Source organism: Chelonoidis abingdonii, chromosome 2 (assembly GCF_003597395.2).
Source record: "Chelonoidis abingdonii isolate Lonesome George chromosome 2, CheloAbing_2.0, whole genome shotgun sequence".
NCBI classification, from domain to species: Eukaryota; Metazoa; Chordata; order Testudines; family Testudinidae; genus Chelonoidis; species Chelonoidis abingdonii.
In genome coordinates, this window is record NC_133770.1 from 293,089,139 (window position 1) to 293,113,691 (window position 24,553).

General features: G+C 44.1%; 1 protein-coding gene across 9 annotated transcripts in view; it reads right to left on the reverse strand.

The window, feature by feature from the left end:
• Window positions 1-24,553, reverse strand: part of PTK2 (protein tyrosine kinase 2) — a 405,326-nt gene that overhangs the window by 143,665 nt on the left and 237,108 nt on the right. For all 9 annotated transcript variants that reach the window (XM_075063277.1, XM_075063281.1, XM_075063280.1 and 6 more), the window contains 5 exons: window positions 20,904-21,044; window positions 20,367-20,444; window positions 19,095-19,202; window positions 16,237-16,354; window positions 2,731-2,761 (listed from right to left, as the gene is read on the reverse strand). In XM_075063277.1, the coding sequence (XP_074919378.1) occupies window positions 2,731-2,761; window positions 16,237-16,354; window positions 19,095-19,202; window positions 20,367-20,444; window positions 20,904-21,044 (476 nt within the window). The remainder of the gene's footprint in view (window positions 1-2,730; window positions 2,762-16,236; window positions 16,355-19,094; window positions 19,203-20,366; window positions 20,445-20,903; window positions 21,045-24,553) is intronic.

A 24,553-nucleotide genomic window follows, 5' to 3' on the forward strand; every position in this document is an offset into this window, starting at 1 on the left:
CCGCCGATCCGGCGGATAGTGAAGACATACCCTTAGAGTAATTTCATTCTCCAAGATGAGTGAAATGTTGACGGGATTTTTAATTATCAAAGGTAGTGTTAGAACACAGGCAAGGACAAACGGTTATTTTTATTCTAACAGGCTCCCTAGGTGAACAGTTACAGTTTGCTAAAAACAGCATTTTCAGGTATCCTTTTTTTCCAAATTTTCAGATTCAAGAGCTGGTACCTGGTTCTGCCTGCAATGGTCTGTGCTGTGCCTTGGCCTGAGACATCTCACAATAGGTTGATTGGAGTGGGATGCTGACAACTCGATTTTTCCAGAATGAGCAGCCCAGCACGGTGTCCAAGATCACAACATGGAGGTTGTGGAAGGCTTCCCAGTGAAGACATTAGGGTTTGATACAAAGCCTATGAGTTTTTCCACTGAGTTCAAAGGGCTTTGGATCAGTGCCTAAAATCTTATCTGTGTCCGGAGCAGAATGCATGATGATGCATAGCTCCTTCATGTCTCAGTTTAATGCTGAAAAAAAAGTGACTCTGTAGTTGTACGTAACTCAATTCATTCTAAACTTGAGCCGTCCTAAAAGTGGGTTTTGGTGCATAAGCTTTTCATGCTTAAGACAGGCAGACAGGTGACCAAAACAATTTATATGTTAGAATGGATTAAGGATAAGGGTCAACAAGCGTAAGGTTGACAGTCAGTAATGGGGCTTTATTCACTTGTTTTTCTTAATGTTTTTCCTTGTCTTGTGTAAATTGTAGTTCCCAAAAAGCATCCTCACATGCAAACATGGGCAACCAACTTCAGGATGAGACTGCAGATAGGCTTTGGGATGGACCCTCCCCTCTCATTTTGGCATATAATTAGTTGTTTAACTTACTGTCAGCCTTGCCTGATGAGCAAGTGGCTAAAAATACCTCTGATCCTGGTTGCTCACCTGGGAGAGAATGATCTAGTGAATGGAGCGGGTTTGTCAGCACAGGTCAAGTGGGTCTTGAAGTTGCTACAGCAGAGTTTCCCCCATACAACAATTGGTGTGTTATGAAATGCAGCCCCAAGGACAAAACAAGCATGCCTAGGAGATGTTAAACACTTGTCTGGCATTGGGTGGAAGTGGAAGGAAAGTGAATCTCAACACCACTTTGTTTAGAATTTCTAGGTTCTGGTGGCAGAGAGCCCCATCATGTCTTGGGCACAGGATGGCTGCCTAGCACTGGTCAGAGATATTAGCATCTATTTGTCTGACACACATTGGCATTCTCTACAGCTCCACAGTCATGGCTGGAACAGTATTTAGCTACCCACTTTGGCATTTATTTATTTTTTGGTATTTTAACAGGCTACAAAATTAAGGTGCATTTTTATATTACTGATATTATTTGTCTTACAATAGTGCCTCAAGAACCCAGCTGAGACTAAGCCCCATTGTGATAGGTTCTGTACACACAGGAAGAGACAGTTCCAGTCCCAAAGAGCTTACAATTTCCATAGATAGGATGACCAATGGTTGGAGAATGGAAACATTACTTCTATTTTGCAGATCCAGCATTGAGACAGAGAGATTAAGCCCCCAATTCAGCAAGGTACTCAAACACTTAACTACTCATGTGCTTAAATTTATGCACATGTTTAGAATACTTGATTTCCTGAATCCCATTCCAGTGCTTTAAACAAAAGATTGTCCTTCCTCTTAATCAAGTCTTATCCATGGTGGTTAACACTTTTTCCTCAGATCTTATACTGAATACCATTTGTATGCTTTACATCACCTGTCACTTACTTAAATTACATGGTCTCATATGACTACACATTATTCTTGTATTTGCCCAAAGCAACAATAAAAATGAAATATATATTTTAAAAACCTAGGGCAGGGGCGGCAAACTTTTTGACTTGAGGGCCGCATCAGGTTTTGGAAATTGTATGGAGTGCCGTTTAGGGGAGGGGGTCGTGGCCCGATCCTCTCCCCATATCCACGCTCCCACCCTAGGACCCTGCCCCATTCATACACACGCTGCTCCCTGTCCCCTGACTGCCCTCCACTGCCCCATTCAACTCCTCTTCTCATTCCTGATGGCCCCCCTCTACCCCGGGACCCCTGCTCCATCCAACCACTCCTTCTCTCTATCCCCTGACTGCCCCAGGAATCCCTTCCCCTGACTGCCCCCCGCCACCCCATCCAAGCCCCCATCTTATTTCTAACTGCTCCCCTCCTGGACCCCAGTCAACCCCCCTGTTCCCCGCTCTTTGACTGCCCTGACCCTTATCTACACCCCCGTCCCTGACCACCCCCCAAACTCCCTTACTCTCTATCCAACCTCCCCCCCCCCGCTCCCTGCCCCCTTATCACGCTGCCTGGAGCATAGGTGGCTGGTGGTGCTACAGCCGAGCTGCCCGGCAGGGAGCCAGCCACGCCATCGCCACCGCGCAGCACAGAGCAGCGGGTCAGGCCAGGCTCTGCAGCTGCGCTGCCCCAGGAGCTCACAACCCCGCCACCCAGAGCACTGCACCGGCGCCGGAGAGAGTTGAGGCTGTGGGGGAGGAGGAACAGTAGGGGAGGGGTCAGGGGCAGCCTCCCGGGTCAGGAGCTCAGGGGTCACGCAGGAAGGGCCCGCAGGCTGTAGTTTGCCCATCTCTGACCTAGTGTGTCATTTACATGAGTCTCATCAAAACATTTTAGAACTCAAAACTGATGTTTCTTAATGACAAATTACGCGCAAAACTTACTTTGGTATTGATGGTAAAGCTCTTTCACCTTCTGCATAAAGAGAAAAAAACAAGGTTAATATTTTATTTACATATTATTGATGAAATTCTCTGTACAATATTTATATGAATAAAATCCTGTCTCATCATAATAGTCTCTCAGGGAAACCATCTACTGAATCGAAAGATCATTCTATATTCTTTTTACAACAGCATATCACACAATATTATCCTCTTGTTAACAGGCTATACAGAACTTCTGGTTGAATCTCATCCATATCGTTTACAGTTTTTCCTCAGAACTTTAGCTGTTTTTTTCATTATTCAGAATAGAATTTAACTCAGCCAAATCATTGCAGAAAATGACAGTACTGTAATTCCTTCCTCTATTAATGAACATTTTATTAGATACACCTAATACATTAGTATAGATGAAGAAGCTATTCAAAACTAATCTGAACCATCCTAATCAGTACATGAGAGATTGTATGAATTAAACTAGCATTAAACTAGCTAATATAGCATTTTGTAATATGGATTTATTATTTGGACTGTACAATAAAGTGTCAGCACCTGCTCAATAACTAAAGTTAAGTTATAATGATAACCTAAGTCCAATTTTCAAACTCTCCTCCCAACCTCTCCAAAAAGAAAAAGTACTTCCTGAAAGAATTCTAATTTTTTTAGCTAATAATATCACTAAAATGCTTGGGCCTATATAAACTCAATTTTTTTTTTTTTTTTTTTTTACTGACACTGAAAAAGAAGCGTCTTTCATTGTAGTATCTTTGTGGGAGGTTAGTAGGGAAGTTACAAAGAAGAAAAACAATCTATGATCCTCCACACTAAAATAGGCAGGGAAGGAGATTAACTAGTGGTTGTTAAAACAGAAATATAAAAAGGAGTAATTGGAATACTGAGTAAGTGGTCTTGAGGGGAAAAGGAAGAGGAAAGTACCACACGTTCAGGAAACAAGGAGGATGTTGGAGCAGGCTATCTATTGTATGTAAGAGACTCTGTACGTTCAGGACTGTTTGTTTTTCCCTGAAGCAAATGTAAGCTTTGATCAGATGAAAGAAAGCTCCAGTTTTGCCTCCAGGTACCCTGGGATGGGGTGGAGAAACACTGTGAGCACACATATATGTGCTCTAAAATGGCAGGCTGAAATATTTTGTGTCTCCTTGGCCCTACACACAATTATAGTACCTGTAGCTATGGTTTTGGCTACACATGAAAACAGCTCTGTATTGGGGTATAAAGAGGAAATTTTACATTATTTTGAATGTTTATAAACAGAAATATATCTTCTGCAACTGACTCTGGGCATAGGTTAGACAGAGTAGAATATGGGAGGAAACACAAAGGGGCTGGAGTTTGGGAGGGAGCATGGTGTGAGGTCAGTGGTTTGAGAGGGCCAGAGATTGGGGCTTGAGGACTGAATGGCATAGAAGCTGTGCTGACAGTTTTGGAATTGGAGGTGGAGTAGGGAGGGGGATCTGGGAAAGGCAGTGTATGGAGGAGTGACAGGACATCGACAGAGAATGATAAGAGTGTAGGGGATTGAAGGTGGTTTGGATGAACGTGCAAGGGAATGATGGTGAGAGAGAGGAAAAGATAGAGATTCTTACTCATGTTCAACTCAACATTTATATATCTTTAAACTTGTAAGCACTTAATTTTCATTGTGGATAAAAACCTACCTATGCCCATCTTATTCACTCCACTTTCCTCTACCCTCACATTGCACCCAAACCATAACCCTCTGCCCACTTGCCCCTCCTACACTTCCTAAGGTGTACAGAATGGGTACCTTGCTTTGAGATGCCTCAGAAGATCAGTCAGAATTTGACTCCTCTTTCAACCTCAATTCCCCCCGCCTTTTTTTAAAAAAAAGGTTTCCATTTCCAAACTCTAAAGAGTAATGGTAATAAACCATAGAGTAGTTTTAAGAACTCTCATTAGTACCAGAGTAACACTGAACAGAACTTGTGCTCTTATTCCCTCTGGGTTGGTTGGGGATGAAAGTGCAATGGGGGCTGTATGCTCAGCCTTGGGGAAAAGGAAGGAGCACACTGTACCTCTCTAAAGCAACCTCCTAAGTTATGCACAAATTAACACTACCTGGATGCATAGACCTTTGCTGATGGAGAATCACCAACAAGAGGGGAGACAAACAGGAGAAAAAGAGGAGGGTCTGGAATGATATGCCCCTGAATGTCTACACTGTCAACTATCAGAAGTAACATCACTGTTTACAGTACTGAAAAGACTGAAATGCACTGCAATGCTGTTAAAATCGCATTTCTTTAAATATGAACTGATCACTTCAGGTAAGCCTAGACAGGCTGGCCTTTACAATATGAGACAAAAGCATTCCTGTAACAACTGTAAGATCATAAGTACTTGCACAGCTCTGGAGTACTTGTGGCACCTTAGAGACTAACAAATTTATTTGAGCGTAAGCTTTTGTGGGATACAGATTAACACGGCTGCTACTCTGAAACTTGTACAACTCTGAGATCTGAAACATGTCACTAAGACCGGCCCTTTGCAGAGGCATTCATTTTTCATTTCAAGAGCTGAGAAACAACTATATTCACAAAATAATAGAGTATCAGGGTTGGAAGAGACCTCAGGAGGTCACTTAGTCCAACCCCTTGCTCAAAGCAGGACTAACCTCCAACTAAATCATCCCAGACAAGGCTTTGTCAAGCCTGACCTTAAAAATTTCTAAGGAAGGAGATTCCATCATCTCCCTAGGTAACCCATTCCAGAGCTTGACCATCTTAGTGACAAAGCTTTTCCTAATATCCAACCTAAATCTCTCCCACTGCAACTTGAGACCATTACTCCTTGTTCTGTCATCTGGTACCACTGAGAACGGTCAAGAACCATCCTCTTTGGAACCCCGTTTCAGGTAGTTGAAAGCAGCTATCAAATCCCCCCTTCCTTCGTCTCTTCTCCAGACTTAATAATCCCAGTTCCCTCAGCCTCTCCTAATAAATTATTTTTGTTGCTCTCTGCTAGATTCTTCCCAATTTTCCCACATCATTCTTGTAGTGTGGGGCCCAAAATTGGACACAGTACTCCAGATGAGGCCTCACCAATGCTGAGAAGAGGGGAATGATCACATGCCTCGATCTGCTGGCAATGCTCCCACTTATACAGCCCAAAATGCTGTTAGCCTTCTTGGCAACAAGGGCACTCTGACTCATATCCAGCTTCTCATCCACTGTAACCCCTAGGTCCTTTTCTGCAGAACTGCTGCCTAGCCACTTGGTCCCTAGGCGGTAGCAGTGCATGGGACTCTTCCGTCCTAAGTGCAAGACTCTACACTTGTCCTTGTTGAACCTCAGATTTCTTTTGGCCCAATCCTCTAATCTGTCTAGGTCCCTCTGTATCCTATCCCTACCCTCCAGCTTATCTACCACTCCTCCCAGTTTAGTGTCATCTGCAAACTTGCTGAGGGTGCAATCCACGTCATCCTCCAGATCATTAATGAAGATATTGAACAAAACCAGCCACAAGGCTGACACTTGGGGCACTCTGTTTGATATCGGCTGCCAACTAGACATGGAGCCGTTGATCACTACCCGTTGAGCCTGATGATCTAGCCAGATTTCTATCCATCTTATAGTCCATTCATCCAGCCCATACTTCTTTAACTTGCTGGCAAGAATACTGTAGGAGACCATATGAAAAGCTTTGCTAAAGTCAAGGAATAACAAGTCCACTGCTTTCCTCTCATCCACAGAGCGGGTTATCTCGCCATAGAAGGCAATTAGGTTAGTCAGGCATGATCTGCCCTTGGTGAATCCATGCTGACTGTTCCTGATCACTTTTCTCTCCTCTAAGTGCTTCAGAATTGATTCCTTGAGGACCTGCTCCATGGTTTTTCCAGGGACTGAGGTGAGGCTGAGTGGCCTGTAGTTTCCTGGATCCTCCTCCTTCCCTTTTTTAAAGATGGGCACTACCTTAGCCTTTTTCCAGTCAACAGTTGATCTTACATAACTAGGAAATGGTGTAGGTCAGTTTGCATCAATGAAGCCAGGCCTTTTTGAAGAAACTTGCCAAATATATATTCTATGTGAGGTATTCTTATGTTAGCATATCGAGAACAAACTTACATACAGTAAGCGAAGTACAGTAAGGCATGTTATTTTAAGAATAGCCCCTTATCTGAATCGTTCATTACTCATTTGTTTCAGCTAAGATGTACTTACAAGTACACCACATAGATCAGTGCAAATCATTGTCACTCTTTCTAAAGTAAACTTTTATAGCTGAGGATGCTTTTAAAACTACAGAAATTTGAGGAAGAAAACAAATGGTCTGAAAAAAAATCTTTCTTGCATAGTTGGTAATGGCTAAGGTATTACATGGTGCTTGCTGGCAGTTATACAGAAAAAGAGTGCGCCAATAAATCCCACAAAGTCTGGATCATGCTGATGCTTTAAAATCACTAAGGATCAGACTAAACACAGCATTTCTTCCCTTAGAAAGTATATGGTTTTATGGCTTCCAACTGGGGCTAAACCTAATTTAGACTATTTTGTGCTAGTTTGTCATTGAGTTTAATCTCAAATTTAACCCAAGGGGACTGTCAGTATTTGGATGATAGACACCCAAGAAACACTCAAGGTGTTAGTGGTGACTCAGTAGGTAACACTCTCCCCTCTTAGCTGTTACTGAACCAGTGCCACATGGGAGCATGAAAAGCTGTTATGTTGTTGGAAGTATTGAGTTTCAGTTGAGAGGTAGAAATGAGGCTTTGGCCAGCAGCTGTCACTAAAGATTCACTGAACTTTCTGCACGTCTATTAATTTGTGAGGATGCTTGCAAGAGCGGTATTATCCCATTTCTTGGTCGTATTTCTTTCCAGTAGCTGTATTCTATCTACTGAAGTGTTCCCTATAGTTTCAATTTAGTTAAGTTTTTTCCTTAATTTCCTGTTCTAAGCTATTGTGTTGTGATGCCACATGTAATGTTCCAGCACAGACATGGCTGCATTTGCATCACAGGTTATTACTTAACATTTGTATTGCAGTAGCACCTAGAAGCCAATCACTGTAGGAAATGACAATCCTTGCCCTAAGGAGCTTACAAGCTATAAGACAAGACGTAACAAGTGGATGACACATACAAGCGGGTTAGGGTAGGGGGAGAAAAAGAAATGGGGGACATGGTGAAAAATAATAGGATGAGTGCAATTCTTAGCCAACCAGGGGCAATAAATCACAACTCACCACCCGGCCACCCAGTATCAGGTTGCAGTTAAAATAAAAGACTGTTACTCACCTTTGTAACTGTTGTTCTTCAAGATGTGTTGCTCATATCCATTCCAATTAGGTGTGCGCGTGCCGCATGCACGTTCACAGGAAGATTTTATTCTAGCAACACTCGGTGGGTCGGCTGGGCACCCCCTGGAGTGGCGCCAGTATGGCGTCGGATATATACCCCTGCCGACCCAACCGCCCCTCAGTTCCTTCTTGCCAGCTACTCCAACAGTGGGGAAGGAGGGAGGGTTTGGAATGGATGAGCAACACATCTCGAAGAACAACAGTTACAAAGGTGAGTAACTATCTTTTCTTCTTCGAGTGCTTGTTCATATCGATTCCAGTTAGGTAATTCCCAAGCCTTACCTAGGCGGTGGGGTCGGAGTGAGATGTTGCAGAATGCAAAAACTGCTGAGCCAAAGGCTGCATCATCTCTGGACTGTTGAACTAGAGCATAATGTGAAGCAAAGGTGTGGACCGAAGACCAGGTAGCTGCGTGACTTATCTCCTGGATAGGTACACGAGCCAGGAAGGCAGCAGATCAAGCCTGAGCCCTGGTAGAATACACGGTGATGCGGCTTGGGGAATTATGAGCCAAATCATAACAAGTGTGGATGCACGCCATCACCCAAGATGAGATCCTCTGAGAGGAGACAGGTAGGCCTTTCATTCGATCTGCTACTGTGACAAAGAGTTGGGGCGTTTTACGAAAGGGTTTTGTCTGCTCAATATAAAATGCAAGAGCTCTAGGGATGTCCAGGGAGTGCAATTGTTGCTCCCGTCACGTTGAGTGTGGCTTCGGGAAGAAGACCGGGAGAAAGATGTCCTAGTTAACATGAAAGGCCAAAGCCACCTTAGGGAGGAATGCCGGGTGTGACCGCAACTGCACTTTGTTCCTGTGGAACACAGTGTACGGCGGATCCACCGTAAGAGCCCTAAGCTCGGAGACTCGTCTGGCTGATGTAATGGCTACGAGGAAAGCTGTCTTCCAAGACAGGTAGAGTAGCGAGCAGGTTGCTAACCGCTCAAATGAGGGAGACATAAGCCTGGTTAAAACCAGGCTGAGGTCCCAGGTCGGGGCTGGGCAGCGTACTTGGGGGTATAAGTGCTCCAAGCCCTTGAAGAACCTCGAAACAATAGGGTGTGAGAACACGGAATGGCCATCTTCCCTGGGTGGAAGGTACAGATAGCTGCCAAGTGTACCCTCAGTGATGATACTGCTAGGCCCTGCTGTTTGAGAGATCAGAGGTAGTCCAAAATAGAGGGAATAGAGACCTCAGTGGGAATAAGATTATGCGTTTCGCACCAGCAGGAGAAACGCTTCCACTAGGCCAGATACCTTGACCGGGTGGAAGGTTTCCTGCTACCCAGGAGAACTTGTCGTACTGATGCACAGCAACGTAACTCTGACTGGTTTAGCCACACAGCAGCCACGCCGTGAGGTGAAGGGCCTGCAGGTCTGAGTGGCGAAGCCTGCTGTGGTCCTGAGTTATGAGGTCTGGGTGGAGTGGTAGGGTAATTGGGTTGGCTATCGACAGGTCGAGCAAGGTGGTGTACAACTGCTGCCTGGGCCATGCTGGAGCGATCGTGATTAGGCGAGCTCTGGCCCTGCAGAGTTTTAGCAGGACCTTGTGAACCAGCGGGAATGATAGGAAGGCATAAAGCAGCTGGCTCTTCCACGGCATCAGGAAAGCATCTGAGATCGATCCCGGGGAGAGACCTTGGAAGAAGCAGAACATCTGGCATTTCCTGTTCATGCAGGAAGCGAACAGGTCTATGTGGGGAAATCCCCACTTCTGGAAAACAGAATGAATAACGTCCGGGCGGATCGACCACTCGTGAGACAGGAAGGACCTGCCGAGTCGATCCGCCAGTGTTCCGAACCCCTGGGAGAAAGGACGCTACTAGGTCTATCGAGTGGGCTATGCAAAAGTCCCAGAGTTGGATGGCCTCCTGACAAAGGGGGGAGGATCGTCCCTGCTTGTTTATGTAGTACATGGCCGTTATGTTGTCTGTAAACACTGACACACAATGGCCTTGTAAATGTTGCTGGAACGCCTGGAACGCCAGGCGGACTGCTCTCAGTTCTTGGACATTTATGTGTAATGCCAGCTCCTGAGATGACCAGAGGCATTGAGTACGAAGGTGTCCGAGGTGAGCACTCCAGCTGAGAGATGAGACGTTCATCGTCAGGGACATTGAGGGCTGGGGCGGATGGAACGGTAGCCCTGTACACACCAGGGAGGGAGTTAGCCACCAGTCTAGGGAGCCTAGGGTGCTCGGGGGAATGGTGACTATTGTGTCTATTGGGTCCCTGCTCGGGCGGTATACCGAGTTGAGCCAAGCTTGGAGAGGACGGAGGCAGAGTCTGGCATATTTGGTTACGAACGTGCAGGCAGCCATGTAACCCAGGAGACCGAGACAAGTGTGAGCCAAAGTCGTTGGGAAATTCTGTAGACCTCGGATGATTGTTGCCATCGTCTGAAACCGCGGCTGTGGTAAGCAGGCTCTGGCTAGATTGGAGTCCAGGACAGCTCCTATGAAGTCTAACCTCTGCGTGGGAACCAGAGTGGATTTTTCTATATTGATCATCAGGCCTAGATGTGTGAATAGGTCCTTGACAATTACCACATGCTGGTGACTTGTGTCTTGGAGGCCTCTCGTATGAGCCAATCGTCCAGATACGGAAAAATGTGTATTCGGTGTCAGCAGAGATAGACGGCGACTATGGCCATACACTTTGTAAATGCCCTTGGGGCTGCAGAAAGGCCAAATGGCAGGACTGTAAACTGGAAGTGCTGACGGTTGGCTACGAAGCGGAGGTACCTCCTGTGTGGAGGAAAAAATAGCAATGTGAAAGTACACGTCCTTCATATTGAGGGCAGCATACCAGTCTCCAGGATCCAAGAACGGGATAATGGTCCCCAGCGATACCATGCGGAACTTCAACTTTGTCATAAACTGGTTGAGTCCTCGCAGGTCTAGGATAGGTCTGAGACCTCCCTTCGACTTGGTGATTAGGAAATAACAGGCGTAAAACCCCTTGCCCCTTTCATTCTTTGGTACCTCCTCTATAGCTCCCCTGGCAAAGAGCATCCGCACCTCTTGCAAGAGGAATTGCTCATGAGAGGGGTCCCTGAAGAGAGACGGGGTTGAAATAAATTGGAGGTGGTACCCATACTCCACCATGCGTAGGACCCAGCGATCTGAAGTTAACTGAGACCACGCCAGGAGGAAGAAGAAGAGACGGTTGGAGAAGGGAGGAGAAGGATCCTGGCCTGTAACTGGTATGCTGCTCTCGGGCACACCTTCAAAAGGTTTGTCTTTGGTCCGGCTGGTGGTTTCGAGGGACCTTGATTTTGACCCCCTTGGGGGCCTGATTGTCGTCTACGAACACCTCGGCTGCGCCGCCTGCCAAAGTCCTGTCTTTGTCTAGGCATAGAGTATGGGCGGTGAGGCTGGGGACAGAAAGGCCTACGTTGAGTCACCAGTGTATGCATGCCGAGAGAGCGCATTATGACCCTGTTGTCCTTCAGGCTTTGCAGCCTGGGGTCAGTCTTTTCTGAGAAGAGACCTTTACCATCAAATGACAGGTCCCGAATGGCATACTGCAGCTCCAGTGGGAGGCTTGAAACCTGAAGCCATGAGATGCGCCTCATGGCAACATGTGAGGCCAGAGTCCTGGCTGCTGAGTCGGCTGCATCCAACGAGGCCTTGAGGGAAGTTCTGGCCACCTTTTTCCCTTCCTCCAAGAAGGCAGCGAACTCTTGGCGGGAGTCTTGAGGGAGAAGCTCCGTAGACTTACCCACCACTGTCCAGGTGTTATAATTATAGTGGCTAAGCAGGGCTTGCTGATTTGCCACCCAGAGCTGTAGGGCACCTGCCAAGTACACTTTGCAGCCGAGTAAGTCCATTTGCCTAGCCTCCTTCAATTTCGGGGCTGGTGCCTGCTGGCCATGGCGTTCTCTCTCATTAACAGACTGGACGACTAGTGAGCAGGGAGGAGAATGGACATACAAGTACTCGTACCCTTTAGAGGGCACCATGTATTTACGCTCGACTCCCCTGGCCGCAGGAGGGATAGAGGCTGGAGACTGCCATATAGTATCGGCATTGGCCTGGATGGTCTGAATAAACGGTAGGGCCACTGTGGTGGGGGCATCCGCCGACAGAATTTCCACTACCGGGTCCTCTACCTCCGGAACCTCCTCCAGCTGGAGGTTCATATTGAATGCTACCCTCCTCAGGAGGTCCTGATGGGCTCTCAGGTCGACTGGAGGAGGGCCCGAGGAGGATGTTCCTGCCACCGCCTCATCTGGAGGCGAGGAAGAGGAGATGCCGGGGACGAGTGGGTCCTGTGTGGCCTCTTGGTTTTGGGGGCCCTCCTGCTCCAGTGGAACCTGGGAGTCCAGTGGGTGAACTGGGGCTTCCTCCATAGCAGTCAGAGGAGGATGGCTAACTGTCGCCTCTGGCACTCGGTGCTCTGATGGGACAGAGCAGGACGGAACTACTGGTACCCCTTGGGCCTGGTGGTACGCCCAAGGTGTCCAGAAAGACCACTGATCGGGGCCTTGGTCCTGGGCCTGGGTCTCTTGGAAGACTCTAGTGGGCACATCGGAATCGTGGTCCTGTGCATAAGAGCTGTCCGCGTGGGACGACACTGATGCGTGTCTGGATGGCCATGGAGGGGCTGAAAAGCCCTGGGCAGAATCTCTGTCTCTAGCGGACCTTGCTCTACTCGGCACCGGGGACCGGTACCAGGAGGCATACTAGTACCGGGAACGAGATCGGGACCTGCGACCGGACCGGTGCCGGGAGGTCGACCGAGATTTCGAGGCTTGACGTTGGGAGTGGCTACGGGAGTCACGGTGCCTGGAGCAGTGCCAGGAGCTGGAACGGTGCCGAGAGTAGCGGGCCAGTGAACGGGATACTGAACGGTGCCACGAGTGCGACTGGTACCGAGGAGGAGAATGGTGCCGGGACTGCAAGTGGCATCGGGAGTGGGAGTGCCGACGGGACCTAGAACATCTGCATGACCGTGATCGTGAACGGTGCCGCTCTGCTGTGCCGACAGAGGATGGTCTTATCAAGGCAGGCTTGCCGATAGACTGTATTGCCGGCACCGGCGGTGCCAGGGGTTGAGGCAGCATCGACTCTGTCATGGCAATCAGATCCCTCGCCGTTGAGAATGTCTCCAGCGTGGATGGAACAGTAAGCTCAACCACAGCTCGTGCCGGGGAGCTGACAGGCACCGGACTCGACGGCCCTCTTGGGACTGGAATCGACGGTGCCGACGTCGTCGGTGCCGCGGCAGGTGTCGGTGCTGGGCGATCCAACTTAGACGAGCTCTCTGGCTGCGGTGCAGGTGGCATGGAAGCAGCAGGAGTCTTAGGCTCTCAACCTCGGGGAGAGGGAGCGGTGCCGAGTCGACTTCGGTGCCGGCAACTGCCGGTGCCGAGAGGCCTTGGCAGTACTGGCATGGTCCTGTGCCGAGGAGGCGCTTCTGTCCAATTGACCAGTGCTTGGTGCTGAAGGCGGAGGGGTAAGCCACCTCCATGAGGAGCTGTTTTAGCCGAAAGTCCTGTCCTTTTTGTTCTTGGCTTAAAAGCTTGCAAATGCGACACTTATCTACAGGTGAGATTCCCGAGGCACTTAAGACAGGAGTCGTGTGGATCTCCTGTTGGCATCGCTTTGCACGGTCGAGCACGGTATGAAACCCGGTGAACCAGGCATGAGCCCAGCACCGGTGCAGGGAAGGGAATCCCCGAACCCTCTTAACTATAACACTAAACTATGAACGATAAAATTAACTATATAAAACTTTGAACTATATCACAAATACTAGAGAACTAGAGTAGCTAGGGGGGTGGAGGTCAGTAAAACCGCATTCACTGTTTCAACGACCGTCACGGCGGTAGAAGGAACTGAGGGGCGGTTGGGGAGGCAGGAGTATATATCCGCACCATAGCGGCGCCACTCCAGGGGGCCCAGCCGACCACCGATGTTGCTAGGGTAAAAATCTTCCGCGAACGTGCATGCAGCGCACGCACACCTAATTGGAATCGATATGAGCAAGCCTCGAAGAAGAACTGTAGGAATTTAGGAAGAGGTGAGTTTTGAGACAGACTTGAATATGTGGCATTTTATGACTTTGGCTGGGAGATTTTCTTCTTGTATGTGTGGGAGCATGGGAGAAACACAGAGGGATTTGAGAGAGAGAAGCAGAAAATCAGAATATCAAGGATGCATTACTGGTAGAGTCAATCAGGAACTGATTACTTGAGAAGCCTGTAGATCAGATGGACAGACAAGCTCATAGTGAGGGCCTTAAGTAATGACAAAGAGCTCATGTTGATGTGAAAGAAGAGACAGGGAGCCAGAAAGATGAGCCAGAAAGATCTTGGCAGTTGTGATATGAATTGATTTAACAGGGAGCAATGTGGTTTGTGTCATGAGTTGATGGAAGCCTGAAAAACAGCCTTGGCAGTCTAGAGAGACAAGAAGGGCCGAACTTTGATATACTACTTAGACAGAAGTGGCAAGACTTGGTCAGGGACTGGATTTGTGGCTTCAGAGAGAGGGCAGTGTTAACTTAAAGAGGACACCCAGTCATGGACCTGCGTGACTAAGAGCATGTAGAGATATGGAGAAATGGGGTGAGGTAAAGGCTTGAGTAGGGAAGATATCAAAGTTCAAATTTGGCCACACTGATTTAAAGTGACATGTGGACATCTGAAACAACATTGCGTGGTCTGGAAAGAAACTTTTGGGGCTGGAGTGGCAAGAAATCTGAACTTGTGGTGTTAAGGGGGCGGGGGGAAAAGAATTGTGAAACTCTGCTTGGAAGAAGGCTGAGGCGGAAGAATCAGTTAGGGATGGCAAAAAATTGGACCTTGATATGGATGGTGGTGTGGAATTATACTTTTTGGAAAGAGAGGGGTTGGGAAGCTTTTCTGTGATTGGAAGAGAGGAAGTAGAATTGAGGAGTCAAAAGCAAGCAGTTGTTGTCTTGAGGTGAAGGCCAATTGCACAAGAAGTCAGAATAAACAAACAAGCATCACTTTAAGAATAAAGTATATTTATCTGCATAATGCAATAAGTAATTGCTTAATAGTCCATCTCTCAAGATAGAACAATTAAATGCTGTTCCTTAGGGAGTAGAAGGGAAGAGTTGCACGAGTTTCCATAATCATGCACAGTAGGATACTTCTACACAGAATACTGAAGGACCTGGATTGTCTCAACAACCCTACATCATTTGAAGAGCAATAGACAGAAAAACATTGCAAAAAGAAAGTGAAAAGGGACCAGTCTGCAGGTTCTAAAATCACATCTTAGTAACAAAACTCAGAAAAGTATTGGTTTCTTAAAACAATTTTCATCCTGACAGAATCCAAGCTGATCTGACAGATAAGTGTTTTAGCATTCTGTGCGTCAGTGTATGATGACCTCATATTTGTAAACTGCCTTGTATATTTACTCAGATAGATAAAGTAAATAAATTGAGCAAAAGTCTCCTTTATTTAATTCTTAAGAGATTTCCCAGGATATTGGATAATAAATTCACATTTTCTTAACATCAAGTTCTCTGTCACGGAGAAATGACTAAAAGTTTAACTGATAGCATGCTGAGCAGTAGCAATACGCTTCCCTTAGAATGCAGCTGTGACTGCTTACGTCCCCCTCACCCCATTTTGTATTAAACAACGGATTCAATTTGTATCAAAATACACACAACTTGCTCTGCTTTAACTATATTTTGTAAAAAAGGCTCCAGTCACACTAAGGCTTAATAATGAATATGGAGCAGTTTAAACAGCATCTGGAGGAAGAATTTTATTTTCACCATATCATGATCACAACCCATTCTAATTAGCCCAGTCGATTTTCATTTGGATGTTAAATAAAGAATCGATTTCAAGAAATAGTTCCTCATTAGATGTGCCTTTAATTACAATTTATTTTCTATCATTTGCAGCTACCTTTGTACAGTGTAAGCAATTGACTGGTGAAAACTATCTAAATATCCATCATTAAGTGACCTTCAGATGAAGATATCTACTAACAGTTTTTTTTTTTTTTTTAACAACAACAATCTCCCATATTTCCTGATAAAAAGAGAGCAGCCCCCTGCTCCCCTTTTGAGTAAGACTTTGTTGCTACCTTGCATCTACTGTTTAATTTTCAAGTAGTATATCATGAATTGGACTATCTCAAAGTAAATTCTTTCCTGAATGAAATAATATCTTACCTTTCTGAGGCCTGATAATAAAAGACTGTGTGGCTCCGTTCACCAGTCTGCAATATCCATCTATCAGGTCAGCCATATTCTCTGCAATGGTTAAGGATGGTGCTGTCACTGTCAGAGGCTAACAAAAAAAAACAAGGCACCAACAAGAGAGGCATTATTTGGGTCGCAAGCGTTCAGCAGAACAGCTGTGCCATTGCATCAGTGATTTGTACATACTTGAAAACATTAAACAAAGATGTGGGCAAGAGTAAAACTATATACATCAGATTATTAGCAGGGATTATTTGTACTCTGGTAGCACCAATAATATACTAAGTGCCACCTGCATCTATAGGAGGACATATTTTAATATATGTTGTATGACTATTTTTGCAGAGGAATATCACTCCTGATTAGTACCCCCTAAAGAACAGGGTCTGAAGGTGCAGCAAATTAAAATTTTTTTCCTAAACGAAAAATTAACCTGGTTTTATTTAAGTAGTTTCTCAGGCTAGCCTCTAGTGGCCAATTGTCCACAGAAAACAGACAATCAACACTGATGTCCCAATCTTGACATAATTTTCTTCTGCTGTGCAAGCTGTTTATTCCTCAGAACTCTTAAAGGTGATATCTCCACTATGCTTTTCTTTTCTACGCTCCTACAGCAACACATTCCTTGCCCTAAAAGTAAGTCTTCTCCAACTTTAAAAAGTCCAAGCTTAAACACTGTTTTGGTATTAACTGTTCATGTCAACGTTTTTTTCTCTCTCTTCCATGTGGACACAGACAGCCTGTCCTCTCTTTTTTTCAAATCCTTAGAGGCTGCTGTTGTCCAGTGGATAGGACACAAGTACAGGAGATGTGATTTCTATTCCCAGCTCCGTCACTAGCTCACAGTATGACCTTGGGAAGCCACCTCTTGGTGCTTTAGTTTCCCCATCTATAAAATGGTGACAATACTACTTAATCATCATTTGGAGCTCTATGAATGAAAAAAGTGTGATGTACACTCCCATTATTATTAATGCTAGAGCAGCAGGACAGTTACTTTATTTATTTATGCTTCTTTATGGCTTACATCCTTTAAATCTACACTCTTTTACAAAAATCAAAATACAACAAAACTGAAAACAGAATCACAGAGAATACAGTGAACTGCAAACACAATGTTAAAATAACTGCCAACCAGAATCATAATAACCTGATCACTCTCTCTCTTAACTCACTCTCTCTCCCAATGACCCAAGGCAAAAAAAAGGTTTGCAGAATGCCTGGAAAGTAACAAATGCAGCTGTTATAATTTATTTGTATTGTGTAAGGCCTAGAGACTCCAACGGAGACTGGAGTCCCACTCTGCAATTAACTGTAAAAACACATTGTAAGGCAGTTCCCTGTCTCAAAGAGCTTACCATCTAAATAGACAAGACAAAGAGAGGAGAAGAAACGGAAGCACAGAAAAGTGAAGTGAATTGCCCAAGCCATACAATGGTCAATGGTACAGGCAGGAATAGACCCACTAGACCACAGTAACCTCAAGCTCTTACAGATAAAGACCATCTTCCTCATTCATTATTCTGACCACGTCTCACACACCCGTCTTTAAATTCTTCCATTAGCCCCCTTTTTCTCCATTACACCAAATACAAACTCCTCTCTCTTCCACTGCTTTGCTTTGTTTTACTCCAGACTATTTATCTGACCTAGTCTCTTTATCACACTGCCTGCCTGTTCATCCCCCTACTCTCCACCAATTCTGCCAGACTCTATGCTTTGTTTGTATGTTTCTTCCACAGAGGTCTGACTTTTTCCATGTTGCCCCCATGCGTGGAACGCCCTCCTTGACCAAGTTCACCAAGCTACCTCTATCCCCCTTTTTCAAATCCTCCCTTGATACAAAAAAGGTCCACCAAAACCTCGTCTTATTTCACATATTTACTTACTGTATATATTTTTAATACAAAAAATCCTTAATATTCCCCCCTGCTGTGCGCACGTCTTTCTTGTGAAACCACAGAATTTTATTACTATGTCCACTGTCTCTCTTCCTTCAGTCCAACTGCACAAGGCCATATCATTTAATTGTAAGCACCTTGGTGCAGGGAACCTATCCTATTTATTTATGCCAACTCTTGCTAATCACTCACATTCGTGCTGAATAAGTTCAGCATAATGTGCCTGCAGAACTAATATGAAACCAAGCTCATTTTCCCCTGGGACAAACCAAGTACCGAAATCCAGAAGTGAAAAGCCAGAGAAACAAACCCCAGGCCTTATATATATATCTCACACACACACACACACACACACACACACACACACACTTAAAATTCAAAGTAACAAACCTATAACTTCAATGCAGTATTATTACAAATTCTTGTAATGTATTTGGTACTCTAAACAATCAATTTTTAGGACTATTTCCCCTCCTATAGAATATGAACTACTCTTCTCTGAGCTTTGGTTAATGTTGACATGGCGTAAAATGCTCTTTGCTCTAATTTAAATGTTCCAATTTATAATATTAACAGGTAAATAAAAATGTCAGAGATTCAGCTTAGCGATAATTTAAGGAAACAAATGAAGTCAAACAGGCAGCCACTTAAAGATTTGGAATAAACAAATTTATTCTGTTTTATTATAATTAAGTTGTAAAAGAGAGGCTTAAAAAGCATTACTGCACACAGAATAATTTCCTCAAGCTCCATTTTTGGTATTAGTGTGTGTGTGATTATATATATATATATTACACACACACACACACACCCCCCCGTATAACTGTTGGAAACAATTTCAATGTAATTTTCTTATAGGGCAGAGAAACAAATTATGCATAAACTTTATCAATAACTTTAAGGTAACCACAGCTGTCAATATCTTACCTCAGGTGCTCCTGCTATTTTGAGCTGTAACATCCCTTTTCTGTCCTTGTCTTCACTGTTTGAATACTGAATAGTCTGCACCTGATTGAAATCTGCCAAGTGGGTAGGCTGCAGAAAAGCATATATAAAAATATTAGACATTCATAAGAATTGCACAATACCTTGACTCTCCTCTTCATTCCCAATATCTCACGTATATATAGCATTAAAAGCTCTACATTACATTGAGCAAGCATGAATTCATATCTACCTGATACCAATTCCGGTCTCATCGTGTCATAACCTTCAATATTCCCTCCTTCAATTTCTATGGACTTTACACCCCATCATGGTAATCATGTTTGTAAGTGAGGAGGGGTGGACCGAAACCAGTCAATACCATTTCTTATTTGCCTGAAGGGGTCACTGTTAAATTAGGATAGTTACACACTAGTAACTGAATTCAGATCTTTTGGCATGTCAGTGCAAAACACACCACAATCAGTAGGTCAATCAGGCTGTGTCCACATACATAGCATACTCAAAGGAAAACATTCTTTGGAGTGCTCTAAGTGGAATGTTCTCAACTGAACACACCACTGATTTCCAAACCTTTCTGTAATCTCTGAATTAAATTCAGTGAAAGGTAATACATACGCTTAACACAAAGCACAACAGTAAAAAGCTGCCAGATGTGTGGTGGTTATTCCTGTGTGTTTTCTTGAGGCAGAAGGGCATGGGTATCTGGGTGCTATAACTTAGTCAAATGAATTTACTTTAAACAAAAGTAAAGTGATGCAGTACAAAATAAATTAACTAAATATCAAAACAAAAACAGATATGCTACACTTTCTGGTATCTAGATACTACAGAAATGGTTGAACTACAACAGCTTTAAAATGACAGATAAAAGTGTGGAAGGATTTATTTAGCCAAGTAAATATTCTGCTTAAAAAAAGGGTTACAGATGTGAAATACCTAAATGACTTTTTTTTTTTTTTTTAAGATGTCACCAATATTTTAGATACTTAAATGTGTGCGTCAATGGGTATCAAAAGCCAGCAAATCCAGAGTTAAGGTCAATAGTGGCTCTTTATTTCACACCATTGTGCTTTCTCCCCAACCCACAGCAAGAGTTAATGCTCGAGTAACAGCTTTTACTTTGAATTTCCTGCCTTTTCTTAGTTTGGCTCAAAGATTAGACTTTTCATTCATCTTTGTCTAAAGCCCCATTCACAATAAGCTGAGCTTTACTCCATAGCCTTTGAGACAGGAAAACAGAAGCAGACTTACATTAGAGCCCTTGTCTGTAAGGTAACTGATTCCTTCTTCTGGGCCAATTGCCAGCTCCACTGAAATAATCCAGCTTGACTTTTTATGTAGAAGGAGGTAGAGATGGTGACATTTAAAGGGAAAGAGAACAAAATTGAGGACAAAGGCTCTCCAGCATCATTCATTATACTCTTCAGTGAACAATCTTTACAAACTTTTAAACTCTTTAAAACAAATTAAAGAGATTAATATATAACTATTCCTTTCCCTGGCTTTCGGAAGTTAAGAACCAATGTATATTATTAAATACAATACATTTTTGCATCTACTGACATCTAACTACCACACTCATTCCAAACTCTCATGCTTCTGAGATACTCATTTTGAGAGATGGGTATGTAATCAATACCTTTTGTGGTTTATGAAACTTAAAAAAAAAGAACACTTTTAATCAAAACGTGTACTATGGACAGGTAATTAATTGCAGGTCTAAACAATGTCAATTATACCCATTATTCCATAATGCATTCTGCAGATTACTGAGTTCCCTATACTTACACCAAGAGCACATTTGAAGCATTCTTTGTCAAATCTGTATACTGGAGACAGGATCTCAAAGAATTTCAGAATACTTTCTTCTCTGTTGAGGACGGCAAACTGTCGAAACGTTTGTTGAATCAGTTTTCTTAGTGTTTTGGCCTATGTAATGAATATGTAAAGATCACTTAGTGTCTGTGCATCTAAAGCTTTGCCAGTGATGGTGAATATTAAACATTTATTATTCAATATCAGTTACTCAAATAACCAATGGAACATAAAAGATGTGATTCTTTATCAGAAAAGGATGCAGCCAAACATTAATAATGCACTGTTCTGTCTTCCAATTTTATTGCACACAACAACATTATTGTTATTATAATTGGAGATATACCCATTTCCTAGAACTGGAAGGGGCCCTGAAAGGTCATTGAGTCCAGCCCCCTGCCTTCAAGTAGAAGGACCAAGTACTGATTTTTGCCCCAGATCCCTAAGTGGCCCCCTCAAGGATTGAACTCACAACCCTGGATTTAGCAGGCCAATGCTCAAACCACTGAGCTATCCCTCCCACCATATCTATCCATATCTACTGATAACTTTATTTTACACAGAAAGCATCTAACAATTTGAACTAAAAACATAAGAATGGCCATTACTGGGTCACATCAATTGTGCATCTAGTCCAGTATTCTCTTTTCCAACAGTGGCAGATGCTTCAGAGGGAATGAACAGAACAGGGCAATTAGTGAGTGATTTATCCTGTCATCCAGTCCCAGCATCTGGCACTCAGAGGTTTAGGGACACCCACAGCATGGGTTGCATCCATGACCATTTTAGTTAATAGCCACTGATGGACCTCGCCCTCCATGAACTTATCTAACTCTTGTTTGAACGCAGTTATAATTTTGGCCTTCACAACATCCCGTGGCAACGAGTTCCACAGGTTAACTGTGCATTGTGTCAAGAAGTACTTTCCTGTGTTTGCTTTAAACCTGGTCTGACCTCTGGTTCTTGTGTTATGGGCTAAATATAGTTCCTTATTCACTTTCTCCGCACCATTCATGATTTTATAGACCTCTTATCATATCCCCCCTCAGTCATCTCTTTTCTAAACAAAAGAGTACACGACAACATGATTATTATCCTCTGTGTGAACTAATTTTTCTAAGCTCCTTGTTTACCCCTACTTTCTGAGCCTCTTATCAGTGTAAAAAGTGTCATCCGCAACCTATGCTTGCAATAAATTATGAAACATTCTACTAAAACACTGTCTTCTAATTTGTACATGCTCATTTATTTGTGCTTATACTCTAGGCTAGGCACCTAACTGATTACTGGTGCACATAATTTCCATATAGCACTTTTGTAGTTCACACATATCAGAAACACATGGTCAGTTTTGAAAATTTGTCCCAAAATCTTTTGCAGCCTCCTACTGATAAGTAAATATATATTTTCCACAATAAAGTCCTCTTCACAGATCCTCTTTTATTCAGACACAAAGTTAAAAGCTATATTTTCAGCAATCTGTTGATTGCATTCTGCCTGTGAGTCAAACAAACATCACAACATCCATGTCTATTTGTGCGTGTAACCAGGCAAGCTCACCCCTGCGGCGCCTCCTGCTGGTTGCTTCAGGGAATTAGCTCGAATATGCAGCTGGAGCGCCCTCTGCAGGCCAGTGATTTGCCTTCTGGCTTCTTGTGTCTCTCTCTGGACCCCGATGCCCCTTTTACATGGGATGCTGCCCCCCTGGCAGTAACCCCTTTCTCTTAGGGGTTTCCCCTACTCAGGGAACCCCCCCTCTATCCCCACTTTGCCTCAGGGTCTTGGCAACTGCCCAGTCATTAGCTAGCCCCATGCCCTGGGGCAGACTGCAGTATTAGCCTCTCATCATCGGCAAAGGGGTTTGGGCCTGCTGCCTTGGCCTACCCCTGGGTTGCACCTTGCAACCCCAGTACCCCCTAGCCGACTGCTAGGCCACAGCCTGGGGCTCTCCAGGCAGAAGCTCCCCAGCCCCTCTGCCTTTCCCCAGCCCTGCTCTACGCTAGGTACCTTGTCTCAGCAGCCAGGCCCTTCTCTCTCTGAACACAGAGAGAGACTCTTGGGCTCCTGGCTTCTCTGCCCTGTGGCTCAGTTTGGGGCGTGGCCCCAGCTGCAGCCTCTTCCCCAATCAGCCCAGCTCAAAAGGCTGCCTTCTCCAGTCCTGGCCCCTTCCCTGGGCTGTTTTTAACCCCTTCGGGGCCGGAGCAGAGATCCACTCTGCTACAGTGCTCTATTTCTATTTCTTGTGAGAAGAGTTTTCAGTTCAATCATGTAATTCGAGCGAATATATCCTGAACTAATGCTCCTTCTTGTACTCTCTCTATTAGGCCGCAGGATGAAGATACCACAACGACTTTTCTTGAAGGATTTATCTGACAAACCATCAGTGTACACACAAATCTATCTGCTTTGTAACAGATACTTTTGGATAGTCTATTCGGTCCAGTACTAAAAAGGCCCTGAGTATAATTATTTTTATGGCAAAGTTTGACTAATTTGTACACAGAGAATTCTGTCCTCTTCGTATAAGTGCTGATCAAGCATGTGAGTAATCCTATTAAAATCAACAGGACTACTTGCATGAGTAAAATTAAACATGTCCTTGTGTGGTGATTCATTGGTTCAAGGCCATATATCCTTCAACTTCTGGGTTATTAAAAGTATGAGAAGATGTACAATTTAGTGACAATAAATGAATTTTACACAATTTTATTAAAAGTCTCCAATGCTAAAAATGAACAATGCACAAGCAGCAAAGGTCATCCTTCTGCCCAAACAGGTAACGTCACTTTGAGTAGACACAGGAACCTGATTATGTATTCTTGAGACTTGAAATGTGTGTTTTGATGAGTAAGTGTTCAGGACTTGTGTAGGCGTCACTTTTTTATCATTAACTATAGATACGTACTTTCATAAAAAAGTATTCATTGGATGAACTAAATATATATACCTATACTTATATATAAAGATACACACATTTGCACAAAATATTAAGCACAGTATCAATATCTGGCAGCATAGAGAGTAAATTCTTGGACTTTTTGCCTCCATGTGTCACGATAAAGAGCAACAAACTCATAAGCAACATCCCCAACATGCTCAACCAATCCCTTAATGAGCAACCCCTTAGCAGCGGACTCACCCTCTGACAAAAGGTGGATCTAATAAAGGGATTTTATGCCATGATTTGGCCAACTGGCCAGGGGAACAATTTCAAAACCAAGGACCCCCTAAAGAAAATGCTCTGTCCTCAGAATTTATCTGGACACTGTTAGTACTAGTTTGTTCCCACCTGCTGGGAGGATACACCAGCATGATGTTATCTTCATGCTCTTTTCCTCTCTCCAAATTTCCCCTTCTGCTTCAGAAGTTATATTCTAAGCAACATCACAACAGAGGGATTACTTTGAGAGCAGTCTGTAGCACTACTACATTGGGTAAGGAAGACAGAAGTGTAACCCTGTTAGCTAAATATTAAATCTCTAACGTCATGCAAATCACCTCTGTGATGAGCTCAAACTTCGTCAGTTCACATATCTGCTATTTAACTAAATAGCAGTATATAGGGTGGCCATTTTTAAAGGGAAAGTCCCGTATTTAAGCCCTCCTGCAGGTGTCCTGACTTT